Source organism: Epinephelus lanceolatus, chromosome 20 (assembly GCF_041903045.1).
Source record: "Epinephelus lanceolatus isolate andai-2023 chromosome 20, ASM4190304v1, whole genome shotgun sequence".
Lineage (NCBI taxonomy): Eukaryota > Metazoa > Chordata > Actinopteri > Perciformes > Serranidae > Epinephelus > Epinephelus lanceolatus.
Genome location: NC_135753.1, coordinates 7,725,603 through 7,752,711, shown reverse-complemented (window position 1 = coordinate 7,752,711; position 27,109 = coordinate 7,725,603). Strand labels below are relative to the sequence as shown.

At 40.4% G+C, this 27,109-nt stretch overlaps 2 protein-coding genes across 3 annotated transcripts in view; both read right to left on the bottom strand.

Moving 5' to 3' along the window:
- The window catches only part of rps6ka3b (ribosomal protein S6 kinase, polypeptide 3b), a 71,998-nt gene extending 45,091 nt beyond the window's left edge, over positions 1-26,907 (bottom strand). Inside the window, exons 1-2 of one of the 2 annotated variants that reach the window (XM_033638940.2) lie at positions 26,429-26,907; positions 11,442-11,501 (exon numbers count right to left, since the gene is read on the bottom strand). In XM_033638940.2, the coding sequence (XP_033494831.1) occupies positions 11,442-11,501; positions 26,429-26,491 (123 nt within the window). In that variant the 5' untranslated portion in view covers positions 26,492-26,907. The remainder of the gene's footprint in view (positions 1-11,441; positions 11,502-26,428) is intronic. The other variant, XM_033638941.2, reaches the window with a different exon arrangement.
- LOC144458919 (E3 SUMO-protein ligase ZBED1-like) lies at positions 14,980-16,244 on the bottom strand. Its single transcript, XM_078162752.1, has 2 exons — positions 15,650-16,244; positions 14,980-15,331 (listed from the first exon to the last, which is right to left on the bottom strand). The coding sequence occupies exons 1-2, from the start codon at positions 16,103-16,105 to the stop codon at positions 15,128-15,130; spliced, it is 660 nt and encodes a 219-aa protein (XP_078018878.1). The 5' UTR covers positions 16,106-16,244; the 3' UTR covers positions 14,980-15,127.
- Positions 26,908-27,109: the final 202 nt, after the last annotated feature.

Genomic DNA, 27,109 nt, shown 5'->3' with positions numbered 1-27,109 from the left:
GCTTCTATCGGTTAGTTAGTTTGTTATTTTGTGACTTTGGTGAATCCGAGATAATCCTTAAAAATTTCCAAGTTTCCAAGCAGCAACATATGTGGCTGAAAAATAAAGCCAACGCTTTAGTGACCAAAACTGCAGTTCGCTGAACAGCCATTTGAGGCTGGCTATAAAAGCCAGTAAATCCCTATAGACCCCCACATTAAAATGGCCAACTTTACAGTAGAAATAAACGTGTTTACAGTCTGGTACAAAAAACGATTGTCTCTACATCTAATTTCACCCTTCATGAGAATTGTACGGGCTTACTCACCCATTTACATTTTATTACAGCTTAAAGTTTTACATAATTAAGGGAGGGCAATTTTGAAAGACAGGATGGCTGCCGATTCTGTCCACAGCTTCTCAGTCAGATACACCCTTGCTCCCATTGCTCCTTCACATCGCCAGCCTCTCGCCCAAATATGGTCACTTCTGGCTCCAAAAATACCAAGATAGTGATGGCCGATATGCTTCAAAGCGAGGGTCCACAAATTAATGGATGAAGTCACAGTAGCTACATCCATTATTTTTACAGTCTATGGCAGCCATTGCACCCAGCAATGTTTAATCACTGTTTTTCTCAATGGAGTCTGGCTTAGAAAAGAGCGATATATTAAACTGCTTAAACTGGGGGCGCACCAACTGACATCAACAGTATATAATTTACTTTCTATGGATAAGTACGCCATACAACCCCACTTAAAAAAAATCGGAACTATCCCTTTGACACACACACACACACACACACACACACGCATGCACACGAACATGCACACACGCACAAACACACACAAACACACACACACACACACACACACACACACACAGTAGACACAGTAGACACAGTCTATAGAATTTTATGCCAAGTTCAGAGGTTGCGACCATTTTAACCGTAAGTAGATGATGTTTGTTTCCGAGGAATGTCTCGTCTATCTGATCTCTAACACTCACACTCACACACACACACACACACACACGCACACACACCTGAGCATGTTGAATAAGAGAGTAGTGTGCTGTGTGTGTGTGTGTGTGTGTGGGCGTTTAAAAGACGCCAGAGAAAGTCAGTCCAGATGGCCGGAGAAGATTAGACACCATCTGCCAGAGAGCGCTACGTACACACACTCACATGCACACACACGTACAATGATTTATTTAATCTGAAAAATGACTTCTCTAATAAGAAAATTCATTACATTCTCACATTTGTGATAAAGGTCTTTTTTCTTTGGGGAATAGTGAATTATTTAGTCTTCCTTTAGTCATCTGTCAGAAAAAAAGGCTGAAAGGGGAAATGAGCGTCCACATGTTGTGTCAGACTTCATTATTCTCTGTGTGTGTATATTTACCACTGACTTTATATTGCATTAGCCTGCTTGGGCTAACACAAACAGACAGGCCAAACGTCCAGCGTCTACATGTTGGAGGATTTAAGTAGAAACATCGCAGCTGTTTTAACTGAACTTGCTACAACTGAACTTGTGATAGATTTAGCTGATGTATACATTAACTGTCAACAAGTTTGGAAATTGATTTGAATCAATTACCTATCTAAAATGTCAAATAAGGAAGAGTGGACTCAGTTGGGGCATTTCTGTATCAACTTGAAATAGTTTGCCATTAGTCGCAGACTACTGCAACAGTTACGAAAATAATTTGATCCCTAAACAGATAGAGGTGTCTGCTAACAATTTATCAAGTTTTTAGAGACAAATCCAAACATCAAAAGGCACAATTTTGGTATTACATGCAAGGAGTGCATTTTCCCAAAACTCTGCCTCCCAAAGACAGTCGGGACAGTAGGTTGGGTCGGTTGAGACACCTTGAGACACCTCAATGTGGTTACCAAAGGCTATGTATAGCCTAAACATTTATGTAGGCTATTAAGTTTGCTTCATTATGGAAAAGTCAATAACAATAACTTGAGAGTTAAAAAAGGTAAATAGTTGAACTCTGCACATTCAGAATACACCCAGGGGTTGAAATGTTGGCCTATATGAAGTTCATGCAGTAACCATTCACTTACTGACTTCACGGTGGGTCTTATTAATTTTAGGATAAGCCTTGTTTTTGGTCTACGTTTTGTTAATTTGTAAAAAGGTACTAACTATAAAAAATGCTGTCGCAACTGCCCGTGAGTAACTGTCCTAACTGTCTTATGGAGGGCAGACACAATCCTGGACTCCTGTGCACACCACCAACAAACATTCAGACAGCTAACATTTGCAAAACTGACCAGAAAATCAGCTTTACAACGATAGGTTTTTTTTTTGTCTGTAGCATGACTAAACACAATGGTGGAGAAAAATAACAATGGAGACAAAAATTGACTTGCACACCGTAAATTACTAAATTGTGAATAAAATGTGTGAAATAGTCAGAGGGGCTCCACTTTGAAGTTGAAAGTGCAGAGGGTGTGCCTGAGTATGAGCATGGTGAATGATGTAGGCATAGTTGCACTTTTCTAAGTGTCCCCCTATCCCAATTGACCCCACTTTCCCCTAAACGGTTCCTCAGATGTGACCACTTTATATAATTGTCAAATAAACATCTTTGGGTTCTAGACTATTGGTCAGATAAAATAAGCAGTCTCAATATGTTATTAAGAGCTCTGGGAAACTATGATGGGCATTTTGTTTTTTAGCATTTTACAGTAGTTTTTAGTCACAGCACTGCTTTACACCTATAGAAAATACAACTCAGATCAGCTGCTGACCCTCAGTGTCAAGACAAGTTAGTTTTATCTATACAGGTCAGTATCACAAATCACATATTTGCTTAAAAACATAAAAATACAGTAACAAGGAATTTTTTTTTAACTTTTCTAATCACAGCTGAGCTGACAACCAAATTTTATCTTACAATATGAACACCAGTCTCAATCGCTGTTTTTAAATGGTAAACCCTATATTAAATGTTTTTCACCTTTTGTCACCAGCTGTTCTGCCTGCAGCACGCTATCACTATGTTGAACATGTGTGCTCCTAGTACCATTAAAATTACATGATTATGAATATACTATATGTACTGATAGTTCAGATTCCAGTGTTGGGGGAAGCATTCAGATACTTAACCTTAGGGCTGGGCGGTACGACATTTCACGTTTTTTTAAAAAATCTTATCGGTTTCACAGTATTTGACGCTATTTTGCTCAGGTTCAGCCCACTTGACATGCTGCTGTGTTGTGCTATGGCCTATTCAAGTGCTGGAATTTGTTATTTACATGACAACGCCTGAAGGCAACACAGGCTCCGCTCCATTAGTGCCGTGCTCGGTTATAATAGTCTTGGACTCAGGTTGGATCGGCTTCGGTCAGGAAACTGCGGCCCGTATGCTCACCTGTGTTTGTGTGTGTGTGTGTGTGTGTGCGCACACGCAAAAATACGCCATACGCGATACAGAGAGCAGAAGAGAATTGTAAACGGTGGTGCGCCCCTGCTAGTTGCATATAGGGGAAACACTGCTCTTTTTGGTATGAGCTCTTCTGGGTCATCGTGTACAGTTGCTTCGCTTTCAGGACTCTCTCCAGCAGCCGTTCTCGCCTCTAAACCTTTCTCTATGCTCTCACTCTCGCCGGCTCTAGCACGCCTGTGGTGTGCAGCAGTGAAATGGGTCCCTGCTGAAACACTTTACTGCCGCGCACGTTCCAGACGTTGTTCGGGCTATTCACCGGTATTGTAGTATATGAAAAATTCAGATCATAACGAAAATAAATACCAGTTTTCGGTATGAACCGGAATACCACACAGCCCTACTTAACCTCATTAAAAGCAGAAACACCGTAGTCTAAAATACTCCATTACTAGTGAATTTCCTTTCAATATTTTACTTAAGTAAAAGTACATAAGCAAAATGTACTCAAGTATGCAAAGTGTTTATTGTGCATACACACTCAGAAACTTTCGGAATGTTATTATTGATGATTCATTCATAATGCATTGTATTAGAATATTATTTCTTAATGTTGTTATCTGTCAATGTGCAGCAAGCATAGACCATATAAAAATGGGATTCTGGAGCCAGAAATGATAATTTCGGATGAAAGAGTTGAGCTGTGGAGGAGCAAGGAGTGGATCTGACTGTAGCAATGCCATACAGACAACCTGTCACTAAAAGCGGCCACACCCTTTATTATGCATAACTTTAAGCCTTAATTACATTTAAACAGGTGAGTTACATCAAAATTCATGTCTTATATAGTTGTCATGAATGGGGAAATTAAGCTATAAAGACCAAAACCATTTTTTGTTCCAGGCTGTAAAGATTTTTTCTGCTGTAAATTTGGACTTAAACTTGTGGGTCCAAGGGGATTCACTCGCTCTTAAAGAAGCCATTAGAGGAACTGCAGATTTTGACACTTCTACGTTGGATTCATTTTTCAGCCCCAGAGGTTGCTTGGTGGCAGGTGATGGTTAGTTTAACGATAAAGCATTGCATCATGTTTTATAAGCAAATCATATCTTTTGCATTTTGAATCTTAGTCTAAAAACTAATTGGTAATTACTGCGATTAGATAAATGTAATGGAGTATTAAGTACCCACCACTGTTAAATTTACAGCTTTTCATGTCATTGCACATCACTGTAAAAATAATCCAGTAAGCAGAGTAAATAATTTAAATATCAAAAACAGCAATACCTTTAAAGCAGTCTGGCACTACAACAGTAAAAAAAAACAACTTGCAAACAGTACATCCCAATTCACTACAAGCAAATACAGCTCATTTAACTTAAATGTGGTGGACCGATCTCAAAGGGCAAATGGGTTTTAACAAAGTGGAAAAGATCATCCTCACCATCTATAACGTGTTAATGTTCATGCAGCAGCTGTTACCTAAAGGATGGCAGGATCAAGTTGTGACTCCACATTGCTGGTTCAATCCCTGAATCCATTGTTTCAGGGTTAGATCCCTTGAGCAAAGCACCTGCAGGAGCTACTGACAGCCAACAAAACAGACTATAATTATACTAAAAAAAACAACATTTAGGCTTCACAAACCAACCTTGGGTTAATTAAACTAAAAAAACACTCCACTTGAATTTTAATAATTCTGACAAGCACCTGAATGCGGCATAATATTAAATTGTTTAGGTTGACTCATTCACAGTTTGAACAGTCAAACTCTGTGACCAAAAACACAACATGGACCCACAGAAACATTTACAAACATATGGTTTTGTACAAACTTGACACGATCGCAAGTCACTTACGGTCTGTAAGTGACTTGCGAACGTGTCAAGTTTGTACAAAACACACTTTATTGTACAGTGAATTTCCAGAAATGGGGCACTGCATACAGTAAACTGTGGGACGTTGAGCTTATGAAGGAGAAATCTGGACCCCATGGCTGGACCAGTTGGGAAAAACTGGTCTAAAGACTACCTTATATAGAGGCATTTGCTGCACCCATTGTTAATTGGTCCACCTCAGCATCAGTGTTTTAAGGTCCATCAGAAATGACTATTGTGGATCAGGCCCAGATGAGCCAGCAGATGGTGGGAGGATTTTGAAAGTCATTCTGTTGTCGATGAGGTGTGAAAGGAAAACTTTTGCATGACCATAGCATCACTCTTATCTTTGAGTGAGCTCTTTAGTACTTATATCGAAGGGGAATCATCAAAATACTGCTCATGATTTGCCGACTGGCTCAGAGGATCTGTTCGATCCTCACAAGACGTTCTCAAACCTTCACTCTTATAGTAAGAGAAACTGAGCTTGATAAGCTAAAAAGCTGCACATTTGTAAAACATAAAAAGGACATAAAACTGTCTAAAGCCACACAAAAAATATGCGATGAAAGTTAATGACTAATGTAACAAAACACAAAAAGGGAAACTAATTATACACAATAAAATATATATATATATATATATATATATATATATATATATATATATAAAAGATAGACATGGTGTTTGTTTGGGTGTGATGGGGTCAAAGTTGGGGGTAAGCGTCAGACTCTCCCACAGTGAATGAGTGACCTCATCCTGGGTCCAAACATGATACTGTGTCTGTCCATCACACACACACACACACATACACAGAGCTGAGAAGCAGCAGATGGTAGCAGATGTTAGTTGGTCCTCAGAGAGCAGCGATGTTCATAACGCTGTCTGGAAAACATTTTATGCCTCGCTAGGGGCATCAATGTGTGTGTGTGTGTGTGCGTGTTACTGTGTGTTACTGACTCAACAATGAGCGTAGTAGTGTAGACAGTATGTGAAGTCAGTGTGTGTTGCCATCTTGCAGTCATATCCGAACTAGCAATGATGTGTGTGTTACACAATGAGCATCAGACTTGAACGTGACTGTGCTATGGTGTGTGTGTGTGTGTGTGTGTGTGTGTGTGTGTGTGTACGATTTGATAATGGGTGAGTGAGCATGTCTCTGAATGAGGTGTGTGTGTGTGTGTGTGTGTGTGTGTGTGTGTGTGTGCTCTTGTATTTCTATCATTGTGAGGACCTTACGTCGACTGTGTCTCAGCCAAAAAGTTGCACATGAACACACTGCAGTCAATGGCTAACCAGCACATGCATTATGGCCTGCATGAGAGGAAATAACTCTCCACACCAGAAGGTGGTAGTCTGTAATCGTTATTCAAAATGGGAAACCAGAAGACCGATGGGAAGGATTCAAGATGCTAGTTAGCCAGGTAGCACATTAGCTACACAACCCGATGTTGAAAGAACAAAGGATATTTGCCATGTGCTACCAAATAATTACACAAACAATTACAAACTGTTTCTGCCAAAGAGCTCAATGGCTACAAAAAAATTAATCTTACCTAGTGTAACAAGTTTGTTTTAATCTCAAGCCCTCTTAACTTTAGCCATCTATTTGATTTACTCACTTTGATTTCTCCTTTTGTGCACGCAACCTAACTAGCAATCAGAGTGATTTCAATTACAGATAAGCTCCATTGACACCGATTCAACATGCTGAATCAGCCAAAAAATAGTGGACAAGGGCCAACTGGTATCAACAGTGCGGGACAAACCACACAAACACTAAGGTAACAGACGCTAACTGACAGCCTGACATTGACCAACGGCTATCCATTGCCTCGGTGTGTCAGGGCCTTAATGCCAGGTTCACACTGCCCTGATTTGTTAACTGAAGTGCAGCCAACCATCAGCAGTCACCTGGTTGTTCACACCAGACGCACATTTCATTGCACCGGTCAGCAAGTGATTCTGCTCTGTTTACATCACATGTAGAGCTTTGTCTCTGTCTGCCTGTGTCTGTGTGTGTGTCTGAGAGTGTCTGGTTGTCTCTCCCGCTCTCTGTTTAGACACAACTGACAAATATGTGGAAGCACTGGATGCATATTCTATCCTATCATTATCAGATCATATAAATCATATTCAATATACCTTCTATATTCTTTAAAATAGATTATCAGTGTGTGTGTGTTATCTTGATTAATCAATTACTACTCTTTGTACCTTGTCGATCCTGTCTGTCTGTCTGTCTGTCTAATTGTTTGATCTATAAAATTTCAGAAATTAGTGATAAAAATCTGCCTTAATTTCCCATAGTCCAATGTGTAGTTGTCAAATTTTGTCAGAGCAACAGTCCAAAACCCAAATATATTCTGTTACTATCACACAGGACAAAGAAAAGCATAGTCTTGACATCTGAACAGCTAGAACCAACACTGTCCTATTCCTATGTCAATGACAGTCTTCACATGTATAGTCAGTACCACACTCAAGACTTTCAGCAGCGTGACACAGAGAGAGACCTGCCTCATTATCCCAATTTAACCTGAGACGACAACACACACACACACACACACACACACACACACACACACACACACACAGAGTTTCACACTCAGTTGAGCCAGTGGAAAAGTCAAAGTCACTCATTAACAGCTTTGTAATATATTCATCCTCACACATGCACGACTTGACGTTCGTACCATTTTCACATCTAGTTCCTAACCTTAGAGCTTGTGAGTGAGTGAGTGAGTGAGTGAGTGAGTGAGTGTGTGTTTGTGTGTGCTGCAGACTCTGGAGAGTGAGGTAATGAGTGCTCAGCTCTTCTCAGACAGTAGATCCATAAGCCATCTCCTCTGCATTTAAAAATCAATGCTTGCAGCTGCCCTGCCTGCCTGCATGCGCATGTGCACACACACACACACACACACACACACACACACACACACACACACACACACACACACACACACAGTTTGCAGCTAGGTAGATGCTCACAGTAAGATCGAAGTCAAATTCTAGTCTTCAAGTGGAAACATCATGCTTTTGATACTATAAGCTTATCCACTATGAATCGTAACCCCTTTTAAAACAAAGTTGAAAGAAATGATCACATAAGGATTAAAAATAACATGAAAATGAAGCCAAAACAAAGCAGGTAATATAATAATACCAGTAAAATTAGAAAGAGGCGCCAGTGTGCAGCATTGCATATTAGAAAATAGTAAAAAATGTTTCAGTCTAGCCATCTACTGTTCTAAAAAGTTGATCCAACCTTAGCAAGTTCGTAGAAATAGAATAGAATGAGAAATTCCTCTTAGACTGCACGTTTTTTTCTAAACACATACATACACAATTTTCAAAGTCAACAGATCACTGTGCTGTTTACATTACATGTATTGCTGTAATCAAGAGTCTTTGAAGTTGTGGTTTTCACATTACATGACTGACCGGTCATACACTTCAAGATCTTTCACGAGTATGTCATGATGCGCGGGTCGAACCACAACCCAAAGTCAAAAAGGCTAACTTACAAAAACTTTGCACACAACAGTCCACCTTCCAACTTCTCTTCCCCTTTCTCCAGTATGGTTTCCATCCAACTGAAGCACAAATTTGAACTTAATTTTCAGAAAATTGGCAAAAGAAAATGTAATGTAATGTATGTGTTCTTCCAAATACTACTGTTACACAAACACTGGGAGTTGGTTTATTGCTTGCAGTTTTTGCATTGCGACACGCCTCGCATTTCTGTGCTTTAAGTGCCTGGTGTTTTTGTTGGAGCACTCTGAACACCTCGAGTTGAAAAAACGCCTCACTTCATCTCCGCCTTCTCCACATTGTCCAATCGGATCATTTGAGAGGTGGGCCTTCTGTGGTGGTCATGACAACAAGTTTACAGCTGGCAAACAATGGAGGAGAAACTGGCGGTAGCGGTTGCTGGATACTCAGAGCTATATGGCCCGATTTTAGACAGCAGGTTGTCAAACTGCCCCCGAGTCATCCTAAAATATGCCTAGAAACAGCCGCCATCAAGGTGCAGCTCCTGGACCAACTGGTGGTACTTCCCTTTATCCACCCTTTTTTAGGGTCTCGTGTAACCACACAGATCTCCATTTCTTTGCGCCGGACAAACTATTAACCGATTGCCTCTCACCCTCAACTAGAGCTAGAGCAAGCACCCTCTACCTGAACATTTTAGGGACTAGATACTAAGTATGGTCAAAGGATTAAAATAAATTAATAGTACATTGAGTACACAGGAATGTTAGGAGGTGATGGGGTGGTTGCCTGGCAACAATAAAAAGGTGCAGCAGACGTGTGTGTTTTTTTACTAGTGGCATTCGGTTAAGAAAAAAAAAAAAAAAAAAAAAAATGGCAGTGCGGTGCGCCTCTTGTTTTGCAGCCTGCAAAATGCCTCCTGTGTGATCAGACGCATAAGCAGCAGATGGTATAAATTCTCCAGTCAGGTGCCACTACAGTGAGCCCTCATACAAAGGCAAACAATGGGTGTGTAATAGTGGAAAGTGCACTGGACAATGAGAGAGTTTTGAACAACTAATTACAATAATGTGCTTTGGAATACACACAGTCTTGTCCATAAATAAACTGTTAAAAGCCTCCAGAGATGACGAAGAACGCTTGCAGTGGCATACGAAATGATCCGATACCATGACTGCATGTCATCATTCATTTGTTGAATCTGTTTCCTTTGTACTTTGTCACATTTATCTTTTAGCGATACACTAATTTTTCCACCTCCCTTTAGCATCAAAACTTTTTTGCCATATTATGAGATTTTTTCAAATTTTTGGCATTTGCATTCAAGTTTTTTTTTTTACTCCCTTTACGTACAAAAATAGATTTGTGCATTTGAAACATTGCAAGCATCACTGCCCTCATACTTCGATACAACCCTTTATGATGGCATAGATACAGCCAATACATGGCACTGGAGGACGGAGTCAAAAGTTTTAGACAGCAACAAACGAGGCAATGGTGGAGGACTTGGTAATATTGTAGCTTTAAACAGAGGCAGCGTTGTACACAGTGGTCTGTGTGGCAATTATATACATCCTGACATGGATTAAATGAACACAGAGTACACAGAAGGCGCCATCTGTCCATATTTAACACTGAGCATAAATGAGCCATTAAACATTACACACGCACACACACACACACATTGAAAATTGCTGCAGCGAAGTTTGTCTCTGTCCTCAACCTGTGTCTTTGATGCACTGGCAAAGCCTTTTGGCTCATGTCTTTGAACAGTTCACAAATAGTGCTTGAGCATCAATTTGCAAGTGCCAAGCCAACACTGATTTGCCCCTGACCTGGGGCTTTTGTCGGGAAGCTCCAAAAACTGTTGACGAGTGGAAAATCAGGGCTAAATTTGTGTAACGTGTGAACAATTCACTATAAATTTGTAAATGAGTAAATTACAACATCTTAAGCTGCCTCCAGAGACATCATCCTACAGAAATGTGCAACTTTATTACCATCAATCAGTTTGCTAGTGTCCATCCTGATGTGCATATTTTGCAGCTCAGTTTACTTGGCACTGTTCCACTGTAAAACTATTGGGATTACATACGAATAATGTGTGTATAAGTTTGAAAGTGGGACACAGGAAGTGGCTGGAGAAGAAATGTATGCTGCGTAGAGTCAATAACAACATCTAATCCCAAAATGACAAATCACGAATAAATGATGATATCAAGTAGAGTGGAGGGATGTGAGGGAGGGTTTTTTTGCTTTAAGATGACTCATGACTTAATAGTGAGCTACACTACGCTTTCACTTTCATACCAGCAATTATCCTGCAGGAGTAGGCGTCAGTTTTTTCAAACAGTGACTATATATCATCAAAGAGCAGAACTGAGCTCTGTGTGCACATAAGGTTGCACGCATGTGAATGTACAAATGACCGGAAGGGCTGTTTACTTGTCAATAGCAGCCAGTCAAACTCATGGCCACACACACACACACACACACACACACAGCTGCCATCACTGAGTTCACAGGGTTACTCTGTTGTCAGTACAAACAGCACTCGCCGTGTTTACAACTGAAGCCCACTGAATGTCAGGGAAGACTAACAGAAACCTCCAAACACAATCTGGAGCTTCGTCTCTGTTGGATCTGAACATTAAAACCAAGAATGAAGGGAGGTGGACTTACGGTGCAGGCAGGCATGGAGTCGTCATCGCCCACAGAGTCCTCAGGATCTTGTTGTGCGTCCTGTAATCACACAGACAGAGACGTCACACATTACCACACACCTGATGCACGGCCGTGACATGATAATAAGCTCCCTGTGTGATCCTGCGTGAACGTCACTGCGGCAGGTCGAAACATGTTCACCTGAACTGCTTTATAACTGAAAACACCTTCACGTCACAGCAAATACTTAGTGTGCAGGCTTCTTTCACAAAGATCATCCATCAGAGAAGATTTATCTTTGTTGTAAAATATAGATCATAGTTGTGACATTAGGAGTAATGACCATTTTTGAAAATGTTTAAAGACAGATTTTGAGATTTCTAATGTGTCTTCGAAGCACTGACGCAGAGTTTTCAAATCAGGCTCTGCCTGTATCGACATTAACAAACAATAACTTATAGGTAAATAAGATGACTGACTGGCGACTACCTACCATCACAACACAAATGTTTCAAGTCTCTGCAAGTTGCTTGCTGAAACCAGCAAAGATCAGTAGATAGCGCAGATGCCACAAGAAAATTTCCATTTTACGTTTGTACAAACCAGGGATACCTTATGTTTGTACATTTCAGATGTAGCATATCAACATTTGTAAAGTGACATAGTATATGAGTTGTCATCGGGAGGTGGATGGGATGGTGGACGGCGTGACACGTAGGTGAGAGGCCTACTAAGCTGCAGACCGCTGCAGACCACCTGTTTTTGACCCTTCACAGTGTTTCTATGGGTGTTTGTGGCACCAAACCTGGATGTTTTTCACCGGCACCTCGCAGCGTTTCCCAGCAGCGTTTGAGACCCCGAACCTGGGTGCTTTTTGCCAATACATCATGGTGTTTTCCAGTAGCTATGTGCCACCAAATGTGGGGGTTTTAAGGCAAACGTGATCTTTTCCTAACCATAACCAAGTAGGGCTGTACCCAAATATTCGGATATTCGAATATTTGTTTCTATGGGTAGGTATTCGTTATGACAATTTGGTATTCGATCTTTTTTTATTTACTTTTTTTTTTTTTTTTTTTTTTTTTTTTTAAACATATTTTTTTGGTGCTGTTGTTGATAAATGTAGGTTATCAATAAAAATCAAAACTTTTAAATTGCATTGTTAAAAATGTGAAAATATTAGGGCTGGGACGATATGCTTTTCTCCCGATGCAATTCTTTCACGATTTTTTGGGTGCCAATTCGATTTAAATTGCGATTCTTCGATATTGCCGATTTTTGCGATTTTTAGTTTGCTTTTTTAACACCTGACCATGGAAAAAAGTTGAATGATGATGATGACGGCTACAGACTATATCATGGACCATATTTCCCCAAAAAATGCACATCACATGCGAGTCAGTTTTTAAGATTTATTCAGCAGCAACATATTTGAACCATTTTAAGGTAGACTGCTACATTTAGCTGTTTGGACTTAAACTCTCTTTTCAAAAGCCTCGATGCATATAAAAGAGGAAATAGTATAGAAAAAATATATAAACTGAACAAAAATATAAACACAACACTTTTGTTTTTGCTCCCATTTTTCATGAGCTGGACTCAAAGATCTAAAACTTTTTCTACATACACAAAAGACTATTTCCCTCAAATATTGTTCACGAATCTGTCTAAATCTGTGTTAGTGAGCACTTCTCCTTTGCCGAGATAATCCATCCCACCTCACAGGTGTGGCATATCAAGATGCTGATTAGACAGCATGATTATTGCACAGGTGTGCCTTAGGCTGGCCACAATAAAAGGCCACTCTGAAATGTGAAAAAAAAAACAGTAAGTATCTGGTGTGACCACCATTTGCCTCACGCAGTGCAACACATCTCCTTCGCATAGAGTTGATCAGGTTGTTGATTGTGGCCTGTGGAATGTTGGTCCACTCCTCTTCAATGGCTGTGCGAAGTTGCTGGATATTGGCAGGAACCGGAACACGCTGTCGTATACGCCAATCCAGAGCATCCCAAACATGCTCAATGGGTGACATGTCTGGTGAGTATGCTGGCCATGCAAGAACTGGGATGTTTTCAGCTTCCAGGAATTGTGTACAGATCCTTGCAACGTGGGGCCGTGCATTATCATGCTCGTCATTAACATGAGGTGATGGTCGTGGATGAATGGCACAACAATGGGCCTCAGGATCTCGTCACGGTATCTCTGTGCATTCAAAATGCCATCAATAAAATACACCTGTGTTCGTTGTCCATAACATACGCCTGCCCATACCATAACCCCACCGCCACCATGGGCCACTCGATCCACAAAGTTGACATCAGCAAACCGCTCACCCACACGACGCCACACACACTGTCTGCCATCTGCCCTGAACAGTGAAAACCGGGATTCATCCGTGAAGAGAACACCTCTCCAATGTGCCAGACGCCATTGAATGTGAGCATTTGCCCACTCGACGAGGACGAACTGCAGTCAGGTCGAGACCCCGATGAGGACGACGAGCATGCAGATAAGATTCCCTGAGACGGTTTCTGACAGTTTGTGCAGAAATTCTTTGGTTATGCAAACCGACTGTTGCAGCAGCTGTCCGGGTGGCTGGTCTCAGACGATCTTGAAGGTGAACATGCTGGATGTGGATGTACTGCCAAATTGTCTGAAACGCCTTTGGAGACGGCTTATGGTAGAGAAATGAACATTCAATTCACGGGCAACAGCTCTGGTGGACATTCCTGCAGTCAGCATGCCAATTGCACACTCCCTCAAAACTTGCAACATCTGTGGCATTGTGCTGTGTGATAAAACTGAACATTTTAGAGTGGCCTTTTATTGTGGCCAGCCTAAGGCACACCTGTGCAATAATCATGCTGTCTAATCAGCATCTTGATATGCCACACCTTGAGGTGGGATGGATTATCTCAGCAAAGGAGAAGTGCTCACTAACACAGATTTAGACAGATTCGTGAACAATATTTGAGGGAAATGGTCTTTTGTGTATGTAGAAAAAGTTTTAGATCTTTGAGTCCAGCTCACGAAAAATGGGAGCAAAAACAAAAGTGTTGCGTTTATATTTTTGTTCAGTGTACTATCTGAAGGTTATACTTTCCACATCTGAAACCTTTCTAACAGAATGAATGAAAAATGTAGATTTTCTGAAGTAAACTCTGCATGTAAAAGAGGTAAACATAAACAAATGTACAATATAAAAAAGAATACTTTAAGTATTTATTTAGCTTATTTAGCTGTTCCTGCTCAGTGCTATAAGAAAACAAATGTCAGGCCAAAATGAATAGAGCCCCTGAAAACTCAAATGTGAGCCTTTAACTTAAATTTAAATCCTGGACTTCAAAAGTAGTAAATAAAATGTACAATAAAATGAACAAAAATATATACTTTTTCAAGTACCCTGGGAACTGTTACATTTAGCTATCCTCTTCATCAAGCTAGTGCTTGGGAATGTCAAGATTCTTGTGCAAAAACAAGAGCTGGTCAACGTGCTCTGTGGTGAGGCTGCTCCTCTGAGCGGTGACAATGTCCCCAGCTGTAGAGAAGACACGTTCAGCACAGACGCTTGTCCCTGGTACACATAAGTACCGCTTGGCTAGTTTGGCCAAGAAAGGGTACTCATGATGATGGTCTTTCCACCAGTCTAATGGGCTTTCAGACAGTGGCAAAGGAGCAGCTCTATTGTACTCTTTCACCTCCTACGCAGCACTGTCATAGACTGTCTTCTCTGGGGGTGCTGGTGCCTGCCTGGTATCCCCAAAAGTGTTCCCTAGTAATTCATCCAGAGCACTGGACACTCTTCTTTTTGCAGATGGGAGGCCCTGGGAATCTCTGTCTCCTCCTTTATTCTGGCCCTCTTCTGCACAATCACCAAGTTCCTCCTGGTCCTGCGTCACCACTTCCTACAACAAATAAAACACATTGGTACAAAAAATTAATTAGTACACTATAAAATGTCTTTATGTTCTGTCTTTGACACCATTCTACTTATTTGATAATTACATTGCAACACATCATGACACAATATAAGCAAATAGTTCTACATACATTATTCATAATCATAATATAAACATTTTAATATAAATGTACCTCCAGAACTTTTAGTGTAAACACACACACACACACACACACACACACACCTGTAGTACTACATAAGTAATACATACAGTACAACATGTCTCTATTGCTTTATTTATTTATATATTTATTTATTTATTTACCTGACAATGCTCCACAGTGGCTGCAGCTTCAGCGACCAGTCTTGCAAATGTTTCCTGTTTCTCCTCCTCTGGCAGGAACGGCAGCACTTTAAACCTTGGATCTAGCGCTGAAGCTAGATTAAGTGTGGCCTTCTCTACCTCGGACGTGTACCTCTTACTAAGGTCTTGGTGAACGGCTTCTTTCAGGTCTCTGACAAATGGAGGATCTCCAAGGGTTTCTTGGGTGGCTTGCAGGAGCTGTGCATGGAGTGGGGCTATGACAGAGACTGTCGGGTTTTTCTCATCTGACATAACACATGTAGCCACCTTCATGGGCTTCAGGGCCTGGATGAACTCCTCCGCATTAGATATGTCCGACTCAGTGAATGTGCTGATGTCTTTCTCTCTTTTTCTCACATCGGGGGAAAGCAGTGCAGCTGTGACTGCTGGCTGTTGCTCCAGAAAACGCTCAACCATATCATACGCACTGTTCCATCTAGTTGATACGTCAGTTATAAGTTTGTGCGCGGGGAGCTCCAGCAACTTCTGTCTTTGCTCCAAAACATGAAGTGATGTGGCACTTCTATGGAAAAAATCCAGTCACACGCCGTACTCGTCCGAGTAATCTTGCAACAGCCGGCAGCTTTAGGGCACGCTGAGAGGCGAGGTTGAGTGTGTGCGCGTAGCACTTTACATGGAGAAAGCCGGCTAACTGTGTGGCGACAACCATATTAGCCGCATTATCTGTGACTAAAGCAGGGTCTTTCTCTGTGATGCCCCATTCAGTCGCCACATTACTTAGCAGCTCTGCTACATTTGAGCCAGTATGACACTCATGCATGACCCTGGTCTGGAGGACGTGGGAGGACAGAGACCAATCTTCACTGATGTGATGCGCTGTAATGGTGACATAGGACTGGGTTGCCCGTGAAGTCCATGCGTCGCAGGTGAGAGCAACACGCTCTGCTCCGCTGAGTTTTTCTTTTACCTTCACCTTAATCTCCTTGTAAATCTGAGGCACTGCTGTTTCAGAGAAATACTTTCTGGAAGGTATAACATACCTCGGCTCCAGGGTGTACAGCATGTTCCTGAATCCCGTATTCTCCACAACACTATAAGGCCGCAAGTCTTTGCAAATAAAGTCAGTAATTGACCTACTTATGCGCTTTGCTTTTTCAGAACTGCTGGGTAGTTTGTACAATGCTGCTTTAAGTGTCTGCTGGCTTGCTGCTGCGGGTCGTTTGGCTAATAACTCTAAATTTACCTCAGGGTGGTGTCTTGCGAGGTGGGCGGTAACGTTAGTCGTGTTTCCGCAGTACGCGACTTGCGCATTGCAGAGTTTACAAATAGCTTTCGACATGTCCAGCTCTGCTTTTCCCCTCGAAGCAAGAAATCCAAAATGTGTCCACACTTTTGATTTAAAATGTGATGGTGGAGGTCGTAACTCCGGGCATTTCTGTACGTTGTCCGCCATTTTCCGCTTTCTGTTTCTGCTTTTTCCCGCAAACAGATATGACGTCACGTTACTAGATAGTCGAAGAAAAACATTTCGCTCTCTGCTGGAGAAGAGTGGTAACTTATGGCTTATAACGGCTTATAAACATAGACTAAAATGAAGCATTTTAATTAGGAAAATATCGATTTTTTAATAAAAAAATCGATTTAAAAATTGTAAAACAAAAAATTGCAATACTGACGTGAATCGATTTTTTCTCCCACCCCTAGAAAATATAGTCTAGCCTACCAATGCAGCTTGTGCGCACGGCACGCTTGAGCGCATCCGTCTGAGGCTGTGGATCAATGCCAAGTTTTACCACTTTATCACTATTCCCTCTAACTGTTTTTTCGTTACCTTTTGAATTTAATATGAATCATGGAACCGTTTTTGTCAACGTTTGTTTCCCTCGTTTTGTACAATAAATTATTGTTTAAAGTTTCAACAAGTTTCTTTTGGAGCGCGTGACACAAGTGTGTTTTGAAAACGGCCGCGGACTGTCACCTGCTCAACGCATCAGTACCATCAGATGCCATGACAGTAATAGCCAATAATGTCAAAATATCATTTACAGACCGATTTAACAGACGATCACTGCTGCCCGACCCGCAGGTCCATTTGCGGGTCCCGCGGGTTACGGGTCGACCCGCGCATCACTACTCAGCTCAGTCTATAAGGCTGTACACAACAGTAAGGCTATAGACATTATATTCTATTCAAGCCGGCAGAACCAGCAGCGCATCGGCTCTACAGTGCACGGCACTGCTGATTAACCATTTTATTGCAGCACAGAGTGTCTGCCAGCAACCAATTACTTGCAGAGGCTTTCTACAACTTGTTTCAGTGGTTCCGATTTAATCAGAAGACAAATTTAACAGGATGGCTAGCCAATGTGACAATCAAAAGAAAGCATAGAATAATGTACTGAAGGAGACTGTTGTGCCATCACATTTTTTATGGTTTGAGAGCAAAGATCCGGTCGCCGCTGTGCAAAACTCTTACAAAACTAATGTATTTGGAACAAACAAGATTCTCCTGGAAGAACACCTGCAAAAGCAAAAGGATTAAAGATGGGTTTAAATGAGTAAAGAAACATAACGAATGCAGATGCTTCTGACTGTACAACACATAAATCAACACCCTCTCACGCTGTATGACATGCGTAAAGAAAATGAGCAATCACCAGATTTCAATACAACTGAATACCTGTGCTACATTCTGGAGATTTTGGTTTGAAAGACTACAATCTTTGTGAAAACCATGAAAACTGGCAAATGGTTTCATGTAAACAGTTACAGAAAAAAATACAGTATCATCGATGTACTGGTCACGGACAGAGGCAGCAGCAGTAGACTGTTAACACCACAGAACGCCACAGGAAATTTACAAAGACTTTAGAACTACCTAGATTAGAACTACCAATTAGAAATTAGAACTACCAGTTTAAAGCACTGCATGGACTGGCACCAGGTAACATCTCTGAACTGCTCATTCCCTGTCCCACCTCCTGACCCCTCAGATCTGGTGACTGATCACTGCTCTCCATTCCACGCACTCACTTAAAACCAAAGGTGATACAGTACTTTCAGTCATACGAAAAATAAGATCTTCACCCTCCACTGATACATCTAAAACCCGTCCAAAGAATGACGTCTCTTCTTTAGCCTTTTAGGGAGTTTTCATATTAGGTATGATTGATTCATACCATGCCCGAATAAGATTTGATTGCCCCCCAGGAGCTCTGACTGAGGGTCGAAGGTGACAACAAAGCTGGATCTGGGTCTATCTGTGGCGGGCTACACTGCCATCTGATGTAGAGGCATCAGTATTAAAGTAAGACTCTTTCATAACCAGTTAAAAACTCCTTGTAGTTGCGTTAAATAACATTCCTCTTCCATGTTTTGGTACAGCTGGTGTTCACACCTGATGTGCACAGCACTGGAGTACACATGAACCATACTCGAGACCACCTTTTCCATTGGACTTGACAGGACACAAGTGTACTCAGATCTGGGCCTGGTTCCCTGATGTGAAAGCCCCCTATATTATGATTATGAAGAGGTGTCTGATAACATTATGCTTTTTATTTGTTTGTATTTTATTTTGTTGTTTGTGCAGTTCTGTTTATGTAATGATTTTATCAAGACATTTTTATTAATTTAAATGTAATCTCTTATTAATATCTGTGTTTTTATTTGATCATACCTGTGTTTCATTTAATCTCTTTGTAAAGCACTTTGGTCAACGTTTGTTGTTTTAAAATAAATAAACTTGACTTGACTATTTCTGGAATTTGTGGATTTTGGATATCTGCTTATTGATATTCTCATACTTGCACCTTTATTGGTATTATGTGTATTTGCACTCTTTGTATTTGTGCTCTTTCCTACTTTGTACTACATTTGCTTCAATATTTATATTTCCTGACTTGCATTCTTTTTTTTCTCTTATTATGTGTATTGTTACACACCAAATTCCTTGCATGTAAAAAAAATTATTTGGCAATAAACCTGATTCTGTTTAGCTGCTTCATTCTATACATAACCAGTGTACGTTAAACCTTAAACACTCCGTTTTCATTTAACAGTGCCCAGCAATCAGCAGTTCTACACTGGATGCTTACACTATAGACCAGGTCTGTGAATAGATGTACTCTTTTGTCACATTAAGGACATCTGCTGCCTACATTCCTGATTTGTTTTCATTTTGTGCTACCAAGCATTCAGAGGTGAAGCATAGTGCTCAATGAGTAGGCGTCTTTTATTTTGAAACCCTGTCATTATCTCCCTCCTTCTCCCCGGGATGTAGGAATCAACCGGAGTTCAAATTTGACAAAATTTAAAAAAGAAGTCCCCTGACGGTCACAGCTTGAGATTTATCAGCAGGGCCACCAAAGTCTGACCACTTCTTACTCGTCTGCTTGGCCAAAAAGGAAAAAACAAAAACAACAGATATGAATTAGCATTACGTAAGAGCAGATTAGCAGCCTGTCTGCTCCCCTGCTGGAACAACAGCTGTGATTCAGACACTGATAGCACTGATACTACTGCCTGACAAAAACAATAATAACAATAAAAGCGATTATGGTGATTATTTACTTTGCCGGTAAGTGCAGCGTCGGGAGGATAAGCCTGAAATCTGCACAGCAGGGGGGAGAGAGAGAGGAGAGAGTGAGCAGAGGAGATGGATGGCAGACAGGACAAGTGATGGATTATGATGAGAAAGAGGGAAAAAGTTGGAAGGTGACAGAGAGGACAAGGCTGTAGATGGAGAGGAAGTGGAGGGAAAAAGCTCTGGTTTTAGTCCAAGTGAAGGACTGCAGACTCTGAGCCATGAATGAAAACTGTGCAGTCAGTCTCTGATGACACTTTGGGACCCCACTAAACATGCCAAACACATCCCCACACCCCCAAACACATTTTTTAATTTGTTACTTTGGAGAGAAATATGCGATCCACCAACTATTAGTACTCTTTGTCTTATTTTAATTTGGGGGATAATCATGCCTCAGGTTTTTGAAACACAGTTCCCATAATGTGGGGACTTTGGGGGTTGTCATATAGTCAGTTGGTTGGCTGAAGGATCAAAGTATGCTGAATAAGCTATTAGCAGCTCCTGTTTGCAGTGTCCCTATGGATGTACAGACAACTATCACTGGATTACTTTGGTGCTGAAGAAAACTTAGAAACATGATGATTTGCATGCAAGTCCTGAGGTATAAAGACCATCTTGTTTTCTGATTTCTAAGTAGATTTATGGACGTTTATTGTTTTATATTGGCAAACTGGCAGCAATGAAACTATGCCAAATCAGCTATCAGTAGTTCATGTCTGCATTGTACTCAAGTGTGTACAGACAACTATCACTAGATTACTTTGGTAGCAAAGAAAACTAAAAAAAAAAAAAGATGCTTCTAATGGAAGTTCTGGAGGTATAGGGAGTGTTGTTTCCCTTATGATTTGTAAGCAGATTTATGGATGTTTATTGTTTTAGATTGGCAAAATGGCACCATTAAAAGTATGCCGAATCAGCCATTAGCAGCTCCTGTTTGCAGTCTACCCATGGATGTATAGACAACTATGAGTGCATTACTCTGACACTGCAGAAAGTTTAAAAGCGTGATGATTCTCATGCCAGTTCTGGGGGTATGAGGAGCATATTTCCTATGATTTATAAGCAGATTTATGGATGTTTTTTGTTTTATACTGGCAAATTTGCACCATTGAAAATATGCTGAATTAGCTATGAGCAGTTTTTGTCTCCAGTGTACCACGGGTGTACAGACAACTATCACTGGATTACTTTCATATTGAAGAAAACTTAAAATCATGGTGCTTCTAAGGCAAGTTCTGGAGGTATAGGGAGCACTTTTCCCCTATGCTTTCTAAACAGATTTATAGATATTTATTGCTTTGAATATTGAAAGTTGACTAAGATTTGCTATTACTCCGCAGTGGAGTGTGATTTTTGATGCAAACTGTAGAAATTAGGGATACAGGATATTGGATTTTTTGCCAATATCCATTATGCCAATATATAACAACAAATTTGACTGATAACCAATACCAATAATGATATATCCTTTTTTCCCCCCACCTATTTTTAGTGATCATCAAGTCTCTTTTGTAGTGGTATTAACATCATATAATGAATGCATACTTTTATCCTGATGGCCCACAAGCAGACGGAGACATGTAAAACAATACTTTTCGATTCTGATAGTTCATTTTGAAGTCAATATCAGCCAATACCGATAAAGTGCAGATATTATCAGCATATTGGCCAATTCCAGTATTTCATTTTTAAGCCAATATTAGCCAATACCGATGACGTGTCGATATTATCATGCATTTTTTGTAGGAATTGGGTTCAAAGGGTTTTAAATTATTTTAATTGCCTCCATGAGCTGAGAGCTGCTGCTCCAACTGCTGACTGTGTTAATAAATGGGCCAAGTCAGTGGGCCAAACTTCAATTTCCTGTGTTTTTTTAAACACCTGTACAGGTGTACCTGTTCCATTTTACCTCATCTTTGCCAATGTGTGTATTTTTGCCAATACTCCCACAGTTTCTCACACTCTGAATACCCTGCTTTGAAGCATCGACTGTATTGTGTCTGCAGCAGCAAGTGTTAAAACGGTCAGGTACTGAAAACTGAACTCAAATGCCTTGTCATTCACACCTGAAATACGATCTTGAGACTTTATCTGGATAATGACATCGGATCACACCCCTTTGCATATTTCAGCCTGTATTAATAAGCATTGACATTAGTTTGAGTCTGCCAGCATTGTAATCAGATATCAGTGTGCAAAACTTTGCAAACCTGGCAAACTTGCACACAGATCAGTGCATTCCAGGTAAAGAGAACAGATGCTGCTTTATGCACTCTCTCTTATTTTAGTTTGCAGGAGATTAAGATATGTAATTTGTAGAAATCAAGACGTTGAATATACATAAAAAGGTTATTTTCAGTCAAAAACTAAAGTATAATGTAAGTAATGTACTGCCTTTTGTACCTGTTTCTTTTTGTCAGTGAATGTTTGTATCCATTTTGTGTCTTTATTGTGCTCATAGTAACAGTTAACTTCTCTTCCCTGCATACTGAGTACTGGGAGAACAATATTAAATCCTACCTATAACCTCATATAAAATAAATGCTTATTTGTAGGACATAAAGAATAATAGTTCCCAGCATAAATTCAGTGAGGGATTTTCATGACTATAATCAAAGCACTGTTTCAGCTTGTTGTGTTAGAGTGATGGCAGAAGTCTCAAGCAAAGTGTTTTTTTTGTCATTTGGATGAGCTTGCCCACAGTAGAAAGGATAACTAATCCCTGAGAGACTGGTTGACAAATGTTTTACAGAGTGCATAGTTTCAGTTACTTTTCAAGCAAAAAAATGGTAGAACTTGTTTTGGTTCAATCCCTGAGAGCTGAGGATTTGATGAACTTGTCGTGTGTGACATTAAACTGAATATCTTACACCTACAGTCATTTGTTTAAAGTTCATTTCTGTGTCCTTTTTTAAAAATTCCTTTCCTATTTTTAAGTGAATTGAGTGTCACAAACATTAGTTTCGGCACCAGACAATCAGAGATCTCCGCCTTCTGATATTTATCTGATGATTTAGTTAAGCAAAGCGTCTAAAGACTGACTCGTGAGTCTACACAAACGTACACCCAAACATTCTGGTTCTACTAGTTAAGTTTTACTTTGCTATTATATATTTCATTTTGTATACCTGTATTTTCCATTTTTAAAAACATTTAAGTCTGCAGAGTGCAGATTCATTGTTGCAGCCATCTTGATCTACACACATCTTTGTTTCCGCATTTCAGCAGACAAGTGCAGCCCCTGTCTGCTCTTTGTGTGTGTGTTGAATGATATTGTCTTCAGGGCAAAAATTCTACAGAAGCATCTCTTCTTCATTCCACAACTTCGCCATACACTCCTTTGTGTGTGTTTTGTCTTGTGGTGGCCTAGAAAAAAAAGCTGGTGCGATAGCTTACGACACATCACTGCCCCCAGAGAAACTAGAAGCTTACACGGGGGTCAAAGGTCGGCTTCATTGAGCAGAGCATCACCCCTTTTCCTGTCTGTTTGAAAGTGAGATGAAAAGAGGCCACGTGGGAAAAGCTGCGAACAGGTACGATCTTGTTAGGAGGCGAGACAGAAAAAGAGAAGCTGGCTTTGTGACTCAGTGCATTTTTGCGTTTCAGCCTATCATGAATCAGGTTTGATTATTCACAATCTGCCTACAGAGTGACACACACACACACCACACACACACACACACACACACACACAACCATTTCTCCATGCAGCCCTTGTGACACCTCATACAGGAAGTGGACACACACACACACACACACACACACACACACACACACACACACATATAGACGTAAGCTCTTCCTGAATCATGCGGCCGCAGTGGCACCGCCTCCTGCTCTTTATCAAGATTCAAAAACTTGTAGGAAGGAAGAACTGGAAATAAAATGCTCACACAGGAGCTGTTTGTGTTTCAATCTTGAGTCTTAATTTTGGAAACAAAGCCCTTTTCTTTTTTAGAACAATCCAACAGTCTTCCTCAAATCAAATCAAAACCACTACAAAGGCTTCCACGCACTTTCCTGCTTTATACTGCACCAAAAAAATCACTATAAACATCCCCAGAGTGACTCGCAGTGACTTTATGACACTCAGTGGTACTTGAAGGTCACTTCAAGGTGCTTTTGTCTACATATGGCATAATTCTTAGCACTATTCGTGCTCTGAAAAAGCATTTGTGTTCCCTAATAATGACCTATCGTCACATTATTGTAGAGCTGAAACAATAAAGGGGTCGACAAAAAAATAGTTTGATAACCAATGCATGATTTCAGCAATTTTTCCCCAACATATCAAATATTCTGTGGTCCCAGCTCCTGAATTCTGTGAGGATTTGCTGCTTTTTTGTCTAGTATGATTGTAAGTTAAATATTTTGGGGTTTTAGACTGTTGTGATAAGTGATAAGCTTTGTGATAAGCATTTTTCACTATTATCTGACATTTTAGAGGCTACACAATTAGAAATCTTACAGAAGCACCTGCAGAATAATCAATAAGGAAAATCAAGTATGTTGCAATACGTTGTTACATTTTATGATTACTTCAACTTCACAGTTAAGCACTGTAATATGGCCTTAGTATTCCTATAGAAGTACATATTTGGTAGATTTTAGGGACTTGATGGTACTTGTGTCGTATCTCCAGAGCACTACTGGTTTCGTGTATTACGAGCACTGAGATTTTAGCACAAATTTGGTAGTTTATGGTAACACTAACTCTCCTGTAAACACATGTTTAATACTTCTAATAGTATTTTTGTGGCTCAGAGTGATGCTTTAAGGTGTATTTTCATCTCTTTTGGCTTCACTATAGGAGCTTTATGAGTAGAATAATGATCTAACAGTGAGTTTAAGATGATTAAGGTGCATTTAGGTGTATTTTAATCTTGTTTGGAGTCCCTATAGGAGCTTTAAGAGTAAACTAATTATCTAACAGTGCCTTTATGGTGTACTATCGTGCTTTTACGTGTATTTTAATTTCATTTGGAGTCTCTTTAGGGGTCTTAATAGTAGAATATTTATCTAATAGTGACTTCATGGTGTATTGTGGTGCCTTAGAGAACATTGTAGTCAAAGTTGGCATCCTTTTAGAAGCTTTAAGATTAGGCTAATCATCTAAAACTAACTTTAAGGTATATTACAGTGCTTCTTTGTGTATTTTAATCTAATATTGCACCCCTCTTGGAGCTTTAGAGGTAGAATAATTATCTGTTAATACCTTAAAGGTGTATTATGATGCCTTTAAATCTAATTTGGCATCTATATAGGAGCTTTACTAGCAGAGTAGTAACTTAAGGTGTATTGTGGTGCTTTTAAATCGGATTTGGCATTCCTATACAGGCTTTAAGAGTAGAATATTTATCTAATAGTGACTGTAAGTGAATTTCAGTGCTTTAAATGTTAATGCTTTTTAATCTAATTTGGCCTTCCTATAGGAGCTTTGAGAGTAAAACAGTGGCCTAATAGTGACATAAGATGTATTATGGTGCATTTTGGTGTATTTTAATTGAACTTGGCATCCCTATAGGTGCTTTAAGAGTATAATAATGACCTAATACTGCCTTTAAGCCTCTGGTTCTTTTTGGTGTATTTTAATCTAATTTTGCATCCCTACAATGGCTTGGAGTATAGTATAATTATCCTATAGTGACTTTAAGGTGTACTACATTACTTTTTAGTATATTTCATTCAGATATGACATTCTACATGAGCACTAATAGTAAAATAGCATCATCCTCATATGCGTTTTAAGAGCAGAATGCTTGTCTAATAGGGACTTTAAGGTGTATTGTGGTGCTTTTTGATGCATTGTAATCAAATTCAGTGTCCCTATATGAGCTTTAAGAATAGACTTATTATCTCAAAGTGACTTTAAGGTGTATTATGGTGCTCTTTAATCTAACCTGGCATCGCTATAGGAGCTTAAGAGCAGAATTATTATCTAATAGTGACTTTAAGGGGAACTGCGGTTGTTTTTAATCTAACTTGGCATCCCTATAGGAGCTTTAACAGTAGACTAATTATCTAATAGTGACTTTAAGGTGAATTGTGGTGCATTTTATTTTCAAATTACACCCTGTACGGTGTATCTCAGTACTACCTGTCCACTATATCACTGCAGCCCAACTGAAAGTCACTCAACTGTCAGTCAGTTTGACAAGAGGAAAAACCAAGGTGCTTAACTAATGTCTCACCTCTCCGACTGTCCCCCCCAGAGGCATCTTCTGCCAGGGATCCGCCAACTGAGCCAGAGGCATCTTTTCCTCCTTCTTCTGCTACTTTTCTTTCTTCTTTTTTTATTCCTCTTTTCTGCCCCGGTTCGTCGTCCCTGCCTCGGTCGACACTTTCAGTCCACCCGGCTTCTCTCTTCCCGTCCCTCTGTTTCTTTTCTTGAAAATGCTTTTAAGCTAGTTCTGTTTCCTCTGCCTCTCCTGTGGAACCGAACCGCCCGCGGAGCCCACCGAACGACCGAGTCGAGTGGAGCCGAGCGAGCGAACACCTTCTAATTCCGGATCTGCTGCGGCGCTGAGACCGCCCCTTCCTCCGGGGAGACAAACATGAGAGAAAGCAGTGAGGAGGACGCCCTTTTTCGGAAACTGATTGACTCAACACGCACACATACACACACACGCACGCTCAGATATTGCTCTATCTGTTTTTCTCTCTCTCTCCCTCTCTCACTCACTCACTTCCGTTGTTTCCCAATATGGCGGCCGGTGTCGGCTTACCTGTCCGTCAGACCGCGACGTCACGGCTGCGTCACGTTAGGAGGCGTCTTCCTTAGGTAATAGCAAAGCGAAGTAAACTCCACTTTGGCACATTCCTCTGTACATTCAGTTACTTTTTGGACTCGAATGAAGGATTATATATTGTGT

What these genes read in the sequence shown, in the direction of transcription:
- LOC144458919 (XM_078162752.1), bottom strand. Translation starts at nt 16,105, where the DNA reads ATGGTTGAGCGTTTTCTGGAGCAACAGCCAGCAGTCACAGCTGCACTG. An exon ending in CCACTGTGGAGCATTGTCAG is followed by an intron (nt 15,332 to 15,649) that starts GTAAATAAATAA and finishes TATTTGTTGTAG; the next exon opens with GAAGTGGTGACGCAGGACCA.